This window comes from Pan troglodytes, chromosome 6, assembly GCF_028858775.2.
Source record: "Pan troglodytes isolate AG18354 chromosome 6, NHGRI_mPanTro3-v2.0_pri, whole genome shotgun sequence".
Lineage (NCBI taxonomy): Eukaryota > Metazoa > Chordata > Mammalia > Primates > Hominidae > Pan > Pan troglodytes.
In genome coordinates, this window is record NC_072404.2 from 109,817,273 (window position 1) to 109,835,411 (window position 18,139).

The following is an 18,139-nucleotide window of genomic DNA, read 5'->3' on the forward strand; positions in this document are numbered from 1 at the left end:
TGAGGTGGCGGGGTAGGGGGGGCCAGGGCTGGGCCCAAGCTGTACAGACTCACTTGATCCTCCTTCCCCCGCGCAGGCACCCAGCCAGGACTCCCAGGCTGCTCTCCACGTCCCTTATGCCACTGTCAACACCAGCTGCTGCCCAGCTACTTTGGACACAGCTCACCCCCGACGGGGGGCTGTCCTGGTGGGCATCACTCCCCACCCACACTGCACACTGGCCCCAGGGCCCTGCTGCCTGGGCCTCCACATCCATCCCTGCACATGGCAGCTTTGTCTCTGTTGAGAATGGACTCTACGCTTAGGCTGGGGAGAGGCCTTCCTGCACTGGTCTTGGCCTCACTCTTTTCGCTGATCCTTGGGGCCCAGGGCCATGGAGGGACCCTTAGGAGTTCGATGAGAGAGACCATGAGGCCACTGGGCTTTCCCCTTCCCAGGCCTCCTGGGTGCCACCCCCTTACGTTATTCTTGGGCCTCTAATAAGTGTCCCACAGGTGCCTGGCCAGGCCCACCTGCTGTGGATGTGGTCTGTGTGTGTGCATGTGTGGGTGTGTGTGGGCACAGGTGTGAGTGTGTGAGCGACAGTACCCCATTCCAGTCGTTTCCTGCTGTGACTAAGTCAGCAACACAGTTCCTCTGACATGGGCCTTGGCTGTGCTTCTTTGGGGGTGAAGAGATTGGGGAGGAAGTCTCCACCCCTGGGAGGCAGAAGCCAGGTGAGAACCAGAGTGGGTTGGGGCCTCCTTGCAGGGCTGGGTTTGGCCCAGGGAGAGGGCAGTGTCCCAGTCTTAGAGATCTGTCCTGGCTTCTTGGGGTGGCAGGGGGTTGGGGGAGCTTCCTGAGGGACACCTGTGGCTTCCTAGACAGGATTGGGGGATCCCAGCGGGATGGTCCCTGCTGCAGTCCCACCATGTCCTAGGACAGCAGCAAGGGTTCCTGGGGCTTCAGCCTGAGAAAAGTCCCTGTGATTTGACCTGGCGTCCCTCTGCCAGGCTCCCTGCTGTGGCCTGGGCTGGGGTCCTGATGCCCTCCTTCCACAGCTGGCATCAGGAAGGGCTGGAAAGTAGGAGGACTCGCCTGAAATCTGGTTGGATTTCAGAGCCTCACTCTGTCACCCAGGCTGGAGTGCATTGGCACGATCTTGGCTTACTTCAACCTCCACCTCCCGGGTTCTAGTGATTCTCCTGCGTCAGCCTCCTGAGTAGCTGGGACTACGGATGTGCACCGTCGTGTCCGCTAATTTTTGTATTTTTTTTTTTTTTTTCAGTAGAGACAGGGGGTTTCACCATGTTGGCTGGGCTGGTCTCAAACTCAACTGACCTCAGATGATCCACCCACCTTGGCCTCCCAAAGTGCTGAGATTACAGACTTGAGCCACTGTGCCCCGCCTGAATAGGAGCTTCTTAATCAAAATTTCAGCATGGCTCTGGGTCAAAATTCACCAGCTGATTTAATAAGTTGATGTAAAAATTTTACAGTCAGCTACCCCTGGGAGGGGGAGTCTCTCCCTAGTCAGTGAGGCACCAGATGCCAGAGCATTGGCAATGTACAAGGGGCTCAGCCCTGTGGCTCATATGTGTAATCCCAGCACACTGGGAGGATGCCTTGAGCCTGGGAGATTGAGGCCAGCCTGGGTAACAGTGACACCACGTCTCTGCAAAAAAGAAAATTAGGGGAGAACTGTGGTGCGTGCCTATAGTCCCACCTACAGGCAGAGCGAGACCATGTCCCCCACTAAAAAGAGGCCAAGAATGCAGGAAATATAGATAATATGGGCCCTGTGATGGGTGGAGGCCAAATAGATTAATACAGAATTGAAGAAGACACAGAGCACTTGTATTTCCCTTCAGGCATAGGGCGCTGGCTAGGACTCCAGTACCATGAAGGGAGGCAGTGAGAGCAGACATCTGTGCCTCATTCCTGATCTCAAGGGGAAAGCAAGAACAGGGTGGGTGCCAAGGAGGGGCAAGGGGCTGGGGCAGGGATAGACGTGGCTGGTGAGGAAAGGAGGATAGTTGTTGGGGGAAGGTGGGGACATACAAGCAGCGGTTCTCAAAATGGGCAGGGTCCTGGCCCCCTCCCTGCCTCTGCTGAACACTGCATCCCATGCCTCTCCCATGGCCACCTGCTGGGCTAACGGGCTGGATTTAGACTCTGCCCATGTTGGAATCATGCCCTCCTCCAGGGCCGGTGCCTCCCAAAACCCACCTCTGAGAGAGAGCCACAGCCCCAGGCTTAGCCCCAGGCCCTGTCACTGCTGTTGGGGGAGGGAGGATGAACCACCCGGGAGGCCTCACACCATTCCAGAGCAGAAATCCTGACACAAAAGGAATCTCCCATGGGGGTTCAGCTGGGTCCAGAGCCCGGAAAGTGACATAAACATGCACCTTGCATCTAAGGAGAATGCACGTGGCGGTACCGGGCCTGAGGCCCCTGGGGAGTATGTACCCTCCAGAGCTACCCAGAGGCTGTTGGCTAAAAGTTCTATGTGGCCCCCTCCTCGGGCAGCCTGGTAAGCAGGTGACCTTCTAGCTGGGTCCCATGGGCCACGGGCAAGGCAGGAATGGAACGAAGAGTCAGTCCTCAGTGGCTGGGTGTTGTATCCCATGCCTATAATCCCAGCACTTTGGGAGGCTGAGGTGGGCAGATCACTTGAGGCCAGGAGTTTGAGACCAGCCTGGCCAACATGGTGAAACCCTGTCTCTACTAAAAATACAAAAATTAGCTGGGCGTGGTGGCACACACCTGTAATTCTCAGCTACTTGGAAGGCTGAGGCAGGAGAATTACTTGAACCCAGGAAGCAGAGGTTACCGTGAGCCAAGATCACACCATTGCACTCCAGCCTGGGCAACACAGCGAGAATCCATCTCAAAAAAAAAAAAAAGTCCTCAGGCAGGGTGGGCCACCCTCTTGAGGCCTTGCCCAAACAGCCAGGGGGTCCCTTGTCCTCTCTTCAGCCCACCTTTGCAGGTGGGACCAGTTCAGTCCAAAGCCCCGGTGCCTCAGTTTCCCTGTGGGTTGAACGAGGAGAATGAGGTGTGTAGGGCCTGGCTCAGACGGAGGGGTTTCCTGAGCATGGGGAGCCTGTTTCCTCAGACCTGTGAAGGGAAGGAGGGCGGATCGGCCTGACTGGCCCTGGGAAGCACAGAGGAGCCTACTGGGACCAGGGAAGAGACTGACAAGAGAAGGGAGGCCTGTCCCTGCCTGCTTCTGTCTCAAGAAGATTGATATCACTTTCTCTGGTGAAATCGTGCCTTCCTGTCCCCACGGCCCCTCAGCTGATGCCACCTTACCCTGGAGAGGATGGGCAGAGCCTCCTATGGAGGGAGCCCTGTGGGTCACCAAAGCTCCAGTGACCACCCCTGGGCAAAGACCAGCAGATCCCCTGTTAGAGACGGGCCCAGGACTTTGTGCAGGGTGCCCACTGTTGCTCTGAGCCTTCACTTCCTCAGGGAGGCTTCCTCAGGATCTCGAACCTGTGGAAGGAGGACCAGTCTGTGTACTTCTGCCAAGTCCAGCTGGACATACAGATCAGGGAGGCTGTCGTGGCAGTCCATCAAGGGGACCCACCTCACCATCACCCAGGGTAAGTCCAGCTGCCCTGGCACCAAGGAACCTTCTGGTTCAGCCATAGGCTCAGGTGTGTGGAGGGAATGACCTGAGGGGCTGTATGAGGGAACAACCTCCTGGGGCTCCCCTATGCCTGAGTTCCTGCAACTCAGAAGTTGAGGCCCAGAGATCCAGGTAGAGGGGGCTCCAGTCCTGGAACTGCCCTGCAAGTCATGTGGCCTGGGACAGGGCTTCTCCGAGCTCTGTCCCCTCCTGTGTAGGGCAGGGAGGTCAGAGGGGACCCTGCAGATCCAGTCTCATGTCTGGGGGTCAAGGGGTGGCCTCGAGAGGGACCAGTCTCTGTGTAGGGGACCGTCAGCCCCCTCACCCCTTGAGCAAGACTGTGGTCCCTGCACCAAGGGAGCAGGCCTGGGGTGGGAAGAGGCCAGCTGGGCTGTGGTGGTGCCTGGGGACTGCATGGGAGCCCCTGCCAGGGAGGGAGAGGGACAGAGGACAAGCTGGGGGCTCTGGTGCTTGGGCTGGGGGCTGAGCGCCTGTGACCTCCACTGGCTTCCTCCTTCTCCTCTCTAAGGACTGAATCTGGGGTGCAGCAGAGCACAGACTCAGGCCCGCCTTTCCTCTCCCTGAAAGAGCCTGCGCTGGCCTTGGACAGAGAAAGGGATGAGAAGTGAGGCTGAGTGCAGTGGGGTCTGCAGGGATCCAGGTGGGAGGGGCCCAGCCAGCCAAGATGAGTCCCAGCCCCTCAGCAGGAAGACGGGCACTGGGGCCCTTAGGCCCCTGACTTGACACTTTTGTGTGACTTGACACTTTTGTGTGACTTGAGCCACCGTGCCCAGCCTGAACACCCTTTCCTGGTAAAACACTCCACAAACCAGGAAGAGAAGGAATGTACTGCAACAAAATAAAGGCCAGTCATGCAAGGCCCATGGCTGAAAGTCTTTCAGTCATTTTAGGTGAAAGACTGAAATCTTTGCCTCCAAGATCAGGAACAAGAGAAGGATGCCCGCTCTCACTACTTCTATTCAACACAGGATTTGAAGTCAGGCCGGGCACAGTGGCTCACGCCTGTAATCCCAGCACTTTTGGAGGCTGAGGCGGGCAGATTACTTGAGCCTATGAGTGTGAGACCACCCTGGCCAACATGGCAAAACCCCATCTCTACTAAAAAAAAAAAAAAAAAAAAAAAAAAAAAAAAAAGGATTTGAAGTCCTGGCCGGAGCAATTAGGCAAGGGATAAAAAGGCACCTAAGGCCCTTTTGCAATAAGAAGCCAGATGGATAAAGGAAGTGCTGGTCACCCTGGAGGTGCACTGGTTTGGGGAAGGTCCCCGGCCCCCACAGCCCTCTGGGGAGCCTCACCCTGGCTCTCCCCACTCACCTCAGCCCTCAGGCAGCCCCTCCACAGGGCCCCTCTCCTGCCTGGACAGCTCTGCTGGTCTCCCCGTCCCCTGGAGAAGAACAAGGCCATGGGTCGGCCCCTGCTGCTGCCCCTGCTGCCCCTGCTGCTGCCCCTGCTGCTCCTGCTGCTGCCGCCAGCATTTCTGCAGCCTGGTGAGTACCCAGGACCGCCCAGGTATGGTCTCTGCCCAAACCACAGGAGGGGCCAACCCAAGACAGAGGCAGAACATCTGGGGCAGGGGCCAGGCTCCCACCTCCAGCAAACAAGGGCAGGTCCCATAGGGGTGGGTGCCGCCATCTCCTCCCCCTCCACCCTCCCCCATGCCTGAAGAGTGGGAGACCCAGGCCAGAGGTCAGTCCAGCCACCTGTCACACGACTGCCTGTGGGTGAAGGTGCGGGAGGGTCTGGAGTCACCCTCTTTGTGTCCTGAGGTGGTTTCAAGGTCTCTCCCCCACTCACTCCCTCCCTCCTCTAGGTGGCTCCACAGGATCTGGTCCAAGCTACCTTTATGGGGTCACTCAACCAAAACACCTCTCAGCCTCCATGGGTGGCTCTGTGGAAATCCCCTTCTCCTTCTATTACCCCTGGGAGTTAGCCACAGCTCCCGACGTGAGAATATCCTGGAGACGGGGCCACTTCCACGGGCAGTCCTTCTACAGCACAAGGCCGCCTTCCATTCACAAGGATTATGTGAACTGGCTCTTTCTGAACTGGACAGAGGGTCAGAAGAGCGGCTTCCTCAGGATCTCAAACCTGCGGAAGGAGGACCAGTCTGTGTATTTCTGCCGAGTCGAGCTGGACACCCGGAGATCAGGGAGGCAGCAGTTGCAGTCCATCAAGGGGACCAAACTCACCATCACCCAGGGTGAGTCCAGCTGCCCTGACACCTGCCTTGCCCACCGCAGTGAGGGTTTTGGTGACCACTGATGTCTTCACATTTAAACCCAGTGGTCTGGATTGAGAGCTGTTAGCATTTCACCTTGCTACCCCTTCCATGTCTGGGCTTCTGAGAGCAGCTTGCTCATCCTGAATGTCCCCAATCTAGAAAGCAGCACACCATGCCTTTCATCCAGATGCCCCACATCCCCAGAAGAGGGTCTGCTCATTCCTCATCTCTTCCAGCTGTCACAACCACCACCACCTGGAGGCCCAGCAGCACAACCACCACAGCCGGCCTCAGGGTCACAGAAAGCAAAGGGCACTCAGAATCATGGCACCTAAGTCTGGACACTGCTATCAGGGTTGCATTGGCTGTCGCTGTGCTCAAAACTGTCATTTTGGGACTGCTGTGCCTCCTTCTCCTGTGGTGGAGGAGAAGGAAAGGTAAGTGCCCAGAACGCATTGTCTCCTCAAGCTTCCCAGCTGGGGGTTTCTCTGAGCCCACCTGCAGCTAAGGGACTTCAGAAATATGCAGACCCTGCTGGCTCCCCTCAAGCCCACCAAGGCCGACTCTGTGGCCTGTGCTGGGGCGTCCGCATCTTGGGGGCCTCCTGCAGTGGGGTGGTGCAGGGTCACGTGTGAGAACCCCCAGCCTGGGCGCGGTGGCTCATGCCTGTAATCCCAGCACTTTGGGAGCCCAAGGCAGGTGGATCACAAGGCCAAGAGATCAAGACCATCCTGGCCAACATGGTGACACCCCATGTCTACTAAAAATATAAAAATTAGCTGGGCATGGTGGCACACGCTTATAGTCCCAGCTACTCAGGAGGCTGAGGCAGGAGAATCGCTTGAACCCGGGAGGCAGAGGTTGCAGTGAGTCAAGGTCGTGCCACTGCACTCCAGCCTGGTGACAGAACAAGACTCTGTCTCAAAAAAAAAAAAAAAAAAAAAAAAAAAGAGAGCCCCCAGCCCTCTCCACACAGCTGGATCCCCCCAACTTCTCTCTCAGTCATCAATCATCCACGCTCCCCTGAAGGTTCCTGGGGAGGGGAGGGTCTGCCCTGGGAAAAGGACAGAGAGAGGAGAAGGGACCAGAATTGGGCTGAGCTCAGCAGGCACTGGCTGACTGCCCGCCTGCCACGGCCTGGCTTGAAACTGGAGAAGCAAAGTATATAAAGCATAGGCTCTGCTCTCAGGGAACTGGGGGTGTGGAGTTGTCAGTTGCCTCAAGGACTAATTGCTTCATTGAGAGAGAACTATGGTATCGCTAAACAAGGGTGGGAGGAGAGAGAGGTAATCAGGGAGGACTTCCCACAGGAGGTGGCATCTGCAGACGTCTCAAAAAAAAAAAGAATTAGCCTGGCAAGAGGTGAGGATTGTGTAGAGGTCACTCACTTTCCTTGTGGGTGGAGGAAACCATTCCAGGAGCTGTAGGAAGCTTGGTGCTGGTGAAGGAGGCAGGAGAGGAGAGAAGAGGAGATGACCTTGGAAATCACATCCAAGAGCCTCTGATCCCAGAGGCAGCATGAGGCAGCAAAGGGTGACCTCAGGTCCCCATGAGAGACCTCAGTCTGTGGAGGAGCGGCCAGAGGTGGGCCAGGCTGGGTCAGTGCAGTGCAGGAGTGAGGTGGAGAGAGGGAAAGGGCCAGATCCTAGAAAAGATTAAGTAATAAAAACCAATGAGATTGTTAGATTGATGTAGGGGCAAGGGAGCAGGAAGAAGCACCCATTTCCACTTGGGTGCATGGGGCTATGATGAAACCACCAACTACAGTAGACGATAGAGGAGGAGACTATGTTTGGAGGGGAGCGATGCCTCGTTTAGTTTGGAATTTGTTTTTTTGTTTTGTTTTGTTTTTTGTTTTTGAGACAGAGTTTTGTTCTGTCGCCCAGGCTGTAGTGCAGTGGCACAATCTCGGCTCACTGCAAGCTCCCCCTCCTGGGTTCAAGCCATTCTCCTGCCTCAGCCTCCTGAGTAGCTGGGACTACAGGCGCCCGCCACCACACCTGGCTAATTTTTTGTAGTTTTAGTAGAGACGGGGTTTCACTCTGTTAGCCAGGATGGTCTCGGTCTCCTGACCTCGTGATCCGCCTGCCTCGGCCTTCCAAAGTGCTGGGATTACAGGCTTGAGCCACCGCACCCGGCCAGTTTGGAATCTGTTATACGGGAGATCCATGTGTGGCATCTCAGCAGAGTTGTCCATTGGAAACTTGGATGTACACATTTCCAGTTCAAAAGAGAGGACAAGGCTCCAGGCAGCAATGAGTTCTACCTCAATATCCTCCAAACCTGATAGTAAGTTACCATCAAGAAAGTCTTCAGGCCAGGCACGGTGGCTAATGCCTATAATCCCAGCACCTTGGGAGGCCAAGGCAGCTGGATCACCTGAGGTCAGGCGTTCAAGACCAGCCTGGCCAAAATGGTGAAACCCCATCTCAATTAAAAACACAAAAAATTAGCCAGGCATGGTGGCCGACACCTGTAGTCCAAGCTACTCAGGAAGCTGAGGCAGGAGAATTGCTTGAACCCAGGAGGTGGAGGCTGCAGTGAGCCGAGATGGTGACACTGCACTCCAGCCTGGCTGACAGAGCGAGACTCCATCTATAAAAAGTAAAAAAGAAAGTCTTTAGTGAAAGGAGATTCGCCCTATCAGCTATGAAAGCACAGAGGGGAGGAACATGGAGTCGGGGCTGCCTGCAGTCAGATCCTGGCCTCACACCCTCGCCAGGGAAACAGGCTCGTGGGTACAAAGGTTGTGTGCCTCAACTTCCTCATGGAAGCACGTGAGATTATTTTATAACCATAGAGTGGAGACAGTCAGTATGACCACCAAACCCAGGAGCCATATATTAAAATACTGATAAATTTAACTATATAAAAAAATTTTTGCCGGGTGTGGTGGCTCACACCTGTGATTCTAGCAGAAAATCAGATCAGGAGATCACAGAAGGTCAAGGAACTACTGAGAGAGCAGGAATGGAGAGCAGGGGGGTCAGCAGGAAGCTTGGAGAATCTGCAAAATAGTAGATTACAAAGGATCAAAAGTCAGTGAGGTTCAACAAGAGGTAGGGTGGGATAATGACCAAAGACAGAGGGAACACTTCCAGGTTCATTCTGTGAGGTCAGCAACACCATGACCTAAAAGCCAGATAAAGACCCTGCAAGAAAAACAATACACAAAATACAGATGAAAAGCCTGGTGAATATTGATGGGAAAATCTTCAACAAAATTCTAGCAAACCAACTTTCACAGCATGTTAAAAGGACTGTACACCATGACCAAGTTGGAGATAGCCCTGGAATGCATGTATCACCCAAAACAGGAAAATTAATGTAGTGCACCCCATTAGCAGAATGAAGGACAAAACCCACATGATCATCTCAACTGATACAGAAAAAACATTGGACAAGATTGAACACCTTTCCTTTTTTTTTTTGAGATGGAGCCTCGCTCTGTTGCCCAGCCTGGAGTGCAGTGGTGCCATCTTGGCTCACTGCAACTTCTGCCTCCCGGGTTCAAGCGATTCTTCTGCCTCATCCTTTCAAGGAGCTAGGATTACAGGTGTGCACCACTATGCCCGGCTAATTTTTGTATTTTTGGAAGAAACGTAGTTTTACTATATTGGCCAGGCTGGTCTCGAACTCCCGACCTCAAGTGATCCGCCCACCTTGGCCTCCCAAAGTGCTGGGATTGCAGGCTGAGCCACGGTGCCCAGCCTGAACACCCTTTCCTGGTAAAACACTCCAAAACCAGGAAAAGAAGGAATGTACTGCAACAAAATAAAGGCCAGTCATGCAAGGCCCATGGCTGAAAGTCAGTCATTTTAGGTGAAAGACTGAAATCTTTGCCTCCAAGATCAGGAATAAGAGAAGGATGCCCGATCTCACTACTTCTGTTCAACACAGGATTTGAAGTCAGGCCGGTCACAGTGGCTCACACCTGTAATCCCAGCACTTTTGGAAGTCGAGGTAGGTGGATTACATGAGGCTATGAGTTTGAGACCACCCTGGCCAACATGGCAAAACCCCATCTCTACTTTAAAAAAAAAAAAAAAAAAAAGATTTGAAGTCCTAGCCAGAGCAATTAGGCAATTAGGCAAGGGATAAAAAGGCATCTAATTTGAAAAGGAACAAGCAAAATGATCTCTGTTTGCAGGTGACAAGATCTCGTACGTAGAAAATACTAAGTATTGCACAAAATTACCTGTTGAATGAATGAATTCAGCAAAGTTCCAGGAAACCAATTTAACATGCAAGCAAAAATGTATTGCATTTCTGTGCGCTAAACATAAACAATCTGAAAAGAAAATTAAGAAAACAATTCCATTTACAATAATGTCAAAAAATAAAGTAAGATCTTTAGGAATAAACCTAACCAGGGAGGTGAAAGACTTGTACACTGAAACTACAAAACATTGCTGAACAAATGAAAGAAGACACAAATAGGTGGATGACATTCTTGTTCGTGGAGTGGAAGGATTAATATTGTCAAGGTGTCCATGCCACCAACAACAATCTCCAGATCCAATGCAAATCCTATGAAAACCCCAATGGCATTGTTTTTGCTCAAACAAAAAATTCATCCTGAAATTCAAATGGAATCTGAAAGCACTACCACAAACCAAAATAATCTTTAGAAAGGTGAACAGAGTTAGAGGACACGCATTCCCTGATTTCAAAATGTATTAAAAACTATGGTAATCAAAACGATGTGGTACTGAAATAAAGACATAAATAGGCCAGGTGCAGTGGCTCATGCCTGTAATTCCAGCGCTTTGGGAGGCTGAGCTGGGCGGATCACCTGAGATTGGGAGTTCGAGACCAGCCTGACCAACATGGAGAAACCCCATCTCTACTAAAAATACAAAATTAGCCAGGCGTGGTGGCGCATGCCTGTAATCCCAGCTAATCGGGAGGCTGAGGCAGGAGAATCACTTGAACCCGGGAGGCAGAGGTTGCAGTCAGCCAAGATCACGCCATTGCATTCCAGCCTGGGCAACAAGAGTGAAACTCCATCTCAAAAAAAAAAAAAAAAAAGACATAAATAGACCAGTGGAATAGAATACAGAGCCCACAAATAAACCCTCACATAGATAGTCAAATGATCCTCAACAAGGGTGCCAAGATGACCACTCGACGAAGAATAGTTTCTTCAACAAATGGTGTTGAGAAAGCTGGGTACTCACATGCAAAACATAAAGGTGCATCTCTGCCAAAAAATTAACTCAAAATGGATTAAAGACTTCAATGTAAGACCCAAAACTGTCCAGTGTCTAGAAGAAAATACAGGAGAAAACATAGGGTGATGAGATAAGATGGTGGGTCCTTGCACCATCATCCCCAGACCCATGGTTTTTATTCCACAGGGGAAGGATGGTTTGTATTCCACAGGTGAAGTATGATCACATCAAGGTTGTTTGACTCCAGGGCAGGATTTATGATACGTACCTGCTCTTACACAAGGAACGATAGATCAACTGGAAATCTTAGAGGCCTTCCCAGAACTGGGGTTAATCAGAAGCTGCCATGGCAGATTAGCTTCCAAGATGGAGTTGCCTTAGCCTCCACAATATTAAAAGTAGAACTACCATATGATCCAACAATCTCACTTCTGGGCATATAGCCAACCAATTGAAAGCAGGGTCAGGAAGAGGTGTTTGCACACCGATGTTTGTAGTAGCATTACTCAAAATACCCCAAACGTAGAATCAACTGAAATGTCCATCAAACAAAATACGGTGTCTGTAGTCCAAGCTACTCGGGAAGCTGAGGTTGGGAGAATGACCTGAGCCCAGGAGGTTGAGGGTGTAGTGAACTATGATTGTGCCACTGCACTCCATCCTGGGTGACAGTATAAGATCCTGTCTATTAAAAAAAAAAGTTCTGAAAAAAATAATATTATTGAATCTTTTTTATTTAGTTAGTTATTTTGAGACAAAGTCCTGCTTTGTCACCCAGGCTGGAGTGCAGCAGTGCAATCTCAGTTCACTGCAACCTCCGCCTCCTGGGTTCAAGCGATTCTCTTGGCTCAGCCTCTCGAGTAGCTGGGATCACAGGTGTGTGCCACCACACCCAGCTACTTCTTGCATTTTTAGTAGAGACGGGGTTTCACCATGTTGGCCAGGCTGGTCTCGAACTCCTGACCTCAGGGGATCCACCCGCCTCGGCCTTCCAAAGTGCTAGGATTATAGGCGTGAGCCACTATGCTTGGCCTCAACCTTTAAAAGGAAGGAAATTCTTACACATGCTGTAGTATAAATGAGCCTTGAGGACATTATGCTAAGTGAAATAAGCTAGTCACAAAAAGATAAATACTGTCTGATTCCACTTACATGGTATCTAGAGTAGCCAGATTCCTAGAAACAGGAAGCAGAAAGGTGGTTGTCAGGGGCACAGAGGAGATGGGAATGGAGAGTTAATATTTAAAGAACATAGAATTTCAGTTTTACTGGCCCAGTGTGGTGGCTCAATGCCTGTGAGGAACATGCCTTGGAAGGCTGAGGTAGGTGGATCACTTGAGGCCTGGAGTTCGAGCCCAGCCTGGCCAACATGGCGAAACCCTGTCTCTACTAAAAATACAAAAAATAAGCTGGGTGTGGTGGGGGCACCTGTAATCCCATCTGCTCGGGAACCTAAGGCAGGAGAATCACTGGAACCCAGGAGATGGAGGTTGCAGTGAGCTGAGATCACGTCACTGCATAGCAGCCTGGGTGACACAGCAAGACTCTGTCTCAAAAAAAAGAAAGAGAACTTTTGGGTTTCAGTTTCTCAAGATGAAAATGTTCTGGAGATCTGTCTCACAACCATGTGAATACACTTAACACTGCCAAACTGTACACTAAGCAATGGTTAGGATGGTAAATTCTAGGTGGTTTTTTTTTTTTTTTTTAGACAGAGTCTTGCTTTGTCACCCAGGCTGGAGTGCAGTGGTGCGATCTTGGCTCACTACAACCTCCACCTCCCAGGGTCAAGCAATTCTTCTGCATCAGCCTCCTGAGTAGCTGGGAGTACAGGCACATGCCACCACGCCCGGCTAATTTTTGTAATTTTAGTAGAGACAGGTTTTCACCATATTGTTCAGGCTGATCTCGAACTCCTGACCTCAGGTGATCTGCCCACCTTGGCCTCCCAATCCTGGGATTATCACCGCGTGAGCCACCGCACCCACCTTAGGTGTTATGCTGGAAGGAGTGAAAGTTGCAACATGAAAATGATACTAGCAATTAATATTTCAGAGTTCCCAGTCCCAACATTAAAAAACAAAAAACCTGTGGAAGTGGAAGGGGAGGTCCCTGGAGTTGAGGGGTGCTGTGAGGCCTGGGTTCAGAGGGTGTCTCTGTGGACGTGGAGCCCTCCCAGGAGGAGGCTGGATGGTGGAGGGGATGTCTGTGGACCAGGAGCCCAGTGCTTGGGAAACACTGCAAGGATGCCAGGGGGACAAGAGGGGCAGGGCACAGTGGGAGAGGCAGCAGAGGATTCAGGGTGAGACCAGCCAGAGGGGAGGGGAGGCCTAGAGGTGGCAACAGAACTTGAACAGCCACAAACATGAGTCCCAAGCATGAGGCTCCCAAGGCTGGAGGGCAGACACAGCCGCCACCCAGAAGGAAACCACAGGCGCGGTCTCCCTGAGGACCTGGAGGGAGAGGTGGGGGTGCCTATGTCAAGGGAAGGGAAGGGAAGGAAGAGATGGGTGGGCGAGGGCTCAGCAGTAGAGGGAGCCAGGTTGGGGCTGAGCAGAGAGCTCAAGAGCGAAGGAAGCCAACAGAGGGTATCAAGGTTTTGGGGGGGCGGTTTCAGGAGATGACGTGGTGGACAACAGGGAGAACAGGTCGGGGGGGAGCCTCAGGGTGCCAGCTGAGTCCCAGGCCCTTCCTGATGGGTTTGGGCAGAGCTGCTCTGCTGCTCTTGTCCCTCTAAGGAGGGCCTCAGCCTAGGGCGCAGCAGAGAAGGTGGGATGGAGACTGCTATCACCTGGATGCCACCCTGACTCACTGTTGGTCCCCCTACAGGTCAGCAGCGGACTAAAGCCACAACCCCAGCCAGCTGAGTGCTGGGCCTCCCCAAGGGAGTGGGGAGTACAGGTGCGGGCAGGGGACGGGTTTGGAAATCAGGGACTGTGCTGCTAAGAACCCCACAAGCCCAGCCTGCCACAAATTCTCCTGAGTTTTTGCCACCACCCACTTAAATCTGATCTCTGAAGCAACTGCCTCGCCTGCCTCACTGTAATAATCCTGGCCCTGCATCTAAAAACACTTCCCCTCCTGCAGATAGCAGGGCGCCAAGCAGTGACTTCTGACCAACAGAGTGTGGGGAGAAGGGATGTGTATTAGCCCCGGAGGACGTGATGTGAGACCCGCTTGTGAGTCCTCCACACTGGTTCCCCATTGGCAAGATACATGGAGAGCACCCTGAGGACCTTTAAAAAGGCAAAGCCGCAAGGCAGAAGGAGGCTGGGTCCCTGAATCACCGACTGGAGGAGAGTTACCTACAAGAGCCTTCATCCAGGAGCATCCACACTGCAATGATATAGGAATGAGGTCTGAACTCCACTGAATTAAACCACTGGCATTTGGGGGCTATTTATTATAGCAGTGCTAAGAGTTCCTTTATCCTCCCCAAGGATGGAAAAATACAATTTATTTTGCTTACCATACACCCCTTTTCTCCTCGTCCACATTTTCCAATCTGTATGGTGGCTGTCTTCTCCTATGGCAGAAGGTTTTGGGGAATAAATAGCGTGAAATGCTGCTGACACTTCCCTGTGCATCTCTCACATGGCTGCCAAGTGCCCCTTCCTGCTCTGCAGTACCTGAGTCCAGTCATGATGCAGGGAGCCTCCCCACTAGAAACAGATGGCACTCACAGATTTAAAGCAGTTGGAAGCAAGTTTAAGAAGGGAAATCTTTTTTTTTTTTTTTTTTTGAGACAGAGCCTCACTCTCATCACCCAGGCTGGAGTGCAGTGGCGCAATCTCTGCTCACTGCAACCTCTGCCTCCTGGGTTCAAGCCATTCTCATGCCTCAGCCTCCCAAGTAGTTGGGATTACAGGCGTGCACCCCCACACTCAGCTAATGTTTGTATTTTTTAGTGGTACTGGAGTTTCACCAAGTTGTCCAGGCTGGTCTCAAACTCCTGGGCTCAAGCAATCCTCCAGCCTCAGTCTCCCAAATAGCTGCAATTACAGGCGTGAGCCACCATGCCTGGTTGAGAGGGAATCGTTAAGAAGGAGTGGGCAGGGGCAAGAACACTGTCAGAGACGGTGTGTTGGCCACGGCTACTACAGCAAATTGGCTGCTTCCTGTGATCGCACGGGTTGAGGGCTCAGTTCCACAAGGATGCCCCGGCATCAGATGCCAGTCGCAAGCTCACGTGGTGCCTGTGCTTCTGACACAGGGCTATAAAAATTGAGGTTCCCATGATCCCCTCCTTGGGTTCAATTAATTTTCTAGAATGGTACCTAGAACTCAGGGAAGCCCTTTACTTACATGTGTCCCCTTATAAAGGATATTATAGGGCCTGGCGCCATGGCTCATGCCTGTAATCTCTGTGCTTCGGGAGGTTGAGGGGGGAGGTTCACTTGAGCACAGGAGTTTGAGACCAACCTGGGCAACATAGCAAGACCTCGTCTCAAAATAAAGATATAGGATATTACAAAGGATAGTTATGAACAGCCAGATATAAGAGCTACACAGAGGGAGGCCTGGGGGAAGGGGTGCAAAGCTTCCGTGTCTTCTCTAGGCACTGCACCCTCTAGGAAGCTCCATGAGTTCAGTTATCCAGAAGCCCTCTGCATCCCTTTTGGGTTTTTGTGGGTTTCATTATAAAGGCATGATTGGGCCAGGCACAGTGGTCATGTCTGTAATCCCAGCACATTTTGAGGCTGAGGTGGGAGAATCAATTGAGCCCTCAGGTGGCAACTGAGGCTGCAGTGAGTTGTGATTGCACCACTGTACTCCAGCCTGGGTGACAGAGAGAGAGCCTGTCTCAAAAAAAGAAAAAAGACAAAACAAAACAAAAAACCTGGCCAATACGGTGAAACCCCATCTCTACTGAAAATGATCGTCGCCTGATCCCCACCCCTTGAAGATGCCTCCACCCTCTCCATACGCATTTGGTCAGCACTAACTGCCCTGGGTGACAGGCACACTGCACTGGGTGACAAGGACCCAAAGCTACACCAGCCAGTGCCCCAGCCCTCAAGCACCTCCCTGTGCAGAAGGAAGACAACACAGAAAAGGGAAGCGTGGTTGTCACAGAGGCCCAGAGGACTGCTGGCTGATGTCACTGAATGGGGAAGTGGTTGGCCGCACAGGCCCCAAGCTCAGACCTGATGCCACAGTGGACGTTCCTGGGCCATGTGACCTCAGGCTAGGCTCAGAACCACCCTTGGGGCCTCCGTTTCTTTCTGTATAAATTGAGGACCATACAGAGATGCTGCCTACCTCCTGGGATTGTCCAGAGAGTTAAAAGCTCTTTTAAAATGCGCCTGCTGGGCCAGGCACAGTGTCTCACGCCTGTAATCCCAGCACTTTGGGAGGCTGAGGCAGGCAGATCACAAGGTCAGGAGGTCGAGACCAGCCTGAACAACATAGCAAAGCTCCATCTCTACTAAAAATACAAAAAGTAGCCGGGCGGGCATGGTGGCATGTGCCTGTAATCCCAGCTACTCAGGAGGCTGAGGCAGGAGAATCACTTGAACTCAGGAAGTGGAAGTTGCAGTGAGCCGAGATTGTACCATTGCACGCCAGCCTGGGTGACAGAGCGAGACTCCGTCTCAAAAAATAAAAATAAATAAAATGCACCTGCTGGCAGGGCGCGGTGGTTCATGCCTGTAATCTCAGCAACTTTGGGAGGCCTAGACAGGTGGATCACCTGAGGTAAGGAGTTCAAGACCAGCCTGGCCAACATGGTGAAACCCCATCTCTGCTAAAACTACAAAAATTAGATGAGCATAGTGGTGGGCACCTGTAGTCCCAGTTACTCGGGAGGCTGAGGCAGGAGAATCGCTTGAACCTGGGAGGCAGAGGTTGCAGTGAGCCGAGATGGTGCCACTGCACTGCAGCCTGGGCGACAGAGTGAGACTCCGTCTCAAAATAATAATAATAATAATAATAATAAAACAAAATGCACCTGCCATTTCTTTCCATCAGGTATGGCCATGGAAATGAGAGTCATAAGGGAAGCAGTGTATCCTCACAGATCCCCAGAAACGAGAGACACAGCCATGCAGGGCCACTTGGGAAAGCACCAGGGTCCCTCAGGGAGTAGAGGAAGCCAGGGGAACACAGGGGTGAGACCCTTTGTTATGCTTTCCCTGGAAAAGGCAAGGAAGGGTATGCAGGTTTAGGATTGGCTAGTTAGAATAACGTTAGCAGGCTCTGGGGATTAGAGGCTGTCATTTGTTATTTGGTGTCTGGCCCAGGATGATGAAGGCAGAGAAATACTGCCTTCTGAAGGGTGAGAGGCAGCTAGAAGAGCTGGTTCAGTGTTGGGGCCCTGGATTAGCTGGTTTGCATATGAAAGGCACACTCAGCCAGGAGCCGTGGCTGAAGCCTGTAATCCCAGCACTTTGGGAGGCCGAGGTGGGCAGATCACAAGGTCAGGAGATGGAGACCATCTTGGCCAACGTGGTGAAACCCCATCTCTATTAAAAATACAAAAATTAGTTGGGCATGGTGGCACGCACTTGTAATCCCAGCAACTTGGGAGGCTGAGGCAGGAGAATCGCTTGAACCCAGGGGTGGAGGTTGCAGTGAGCCGAGACCGTGCCACTGCACTCCAGCCTGGCAGCAGAGTGAGACTCTGTTTCAGAAAAAAAAAAGGGACACTCTCAGAGGGGTCATTTGCTAGCTCTAACGACTGGCTGGCTCTGGCAGGGGCAGTCCCTCTCTCTGGTCTTGGAGGTCCAAGATGCCAGAATATCAGCAATCCAGTGGGGCTTGGTGAGATGGCTCACACCTGTCATCCCAGCACTGAGGGAGGCCGAGGCAGGAGGATTGCTTAAGCCCAGGAACTTGAGACCAGCCTAGACAACATAGTGAGACCCCATCTCTCAAAAAAAAAAAAAAAAATTAGCCGTGTGTGGTGGTGTGTGCCTGTGGTCTTCACTACTTGGGAGGCTGAGGTCAGCAAATTGCTTCAGCCCAGGAGTGATGGTGATCGCGTCCCTACACTCCAGTCTGTGGACACTCTAGTACCTTGAGGACAGTACAGCCTGATTACAGAAGCTTTACAGCAAGTCTTGAAGTCAGGTATTATAAATCTTCCACCTTCATTCTTCATTTGTAAAG

General features: G+C 52.1%; 1 protein-coding gene across 44 annotated transcripts in view; it reads left to right on the forward strand.

The window, feature by feature from the left end:
• Positions 1 to 14,603, forward strand: part of PILRB (paired immunoglobin like type 2 receptor beta) — a 31,714-nt gene extending 17,111 nt beyond the window's left edge. For 18 of the 44 annotated variants that reach the window (XM_063814837.1, XM_063814836.1, XM_063814842.1 and 15 more), the window contains 8 exons: positions 77 to 187; positions 3,454 to 3,587; positions 4,143 to 4,238; positions 4,976 to 5,121; positions 5,445 to 5,834; positions 6,092 to 6,292; positions 9,756 to 9,818; positions 13,859 to 14,603. In XM_063814837.1, the coding sequence (XP_063670907.1) occupies positions 77 to 187; positions 3,454 to 3,587; positions 4,143 to 4,238; positions 4,976 to 5,121; positions 5,445 to 5,834; positions 6,092 to 6,292; positions 9,756 to 9,818; positions 13,859 to 13,896 (1,179 nt within the window). In that variant the 3' untranslated portion in view covers positions 13,897 to 14,603. Of the gene's footprint in view, positions 1 to 76; positions 188 to 461; positions 717 to 1,734; positions 1,953 to 2,248; positions 3,588 to 4,142; positions 4,239 to 4,953; positions 5,122 to 5,444; positions 5,835 to 6,091; positions 6,297 to 9,755; positions 9,819 to 13,858 lie in introns of those variants that run through there. The other 26 variants (XR_010158631.1, XM_063814863.1, XM_063814853.1 and 23 more) reach the window with 23 other exon arrangements.
• The last annotated feature ends 3,536 nt before the right edge of the window (positions 14,604 to 18,139 follow it).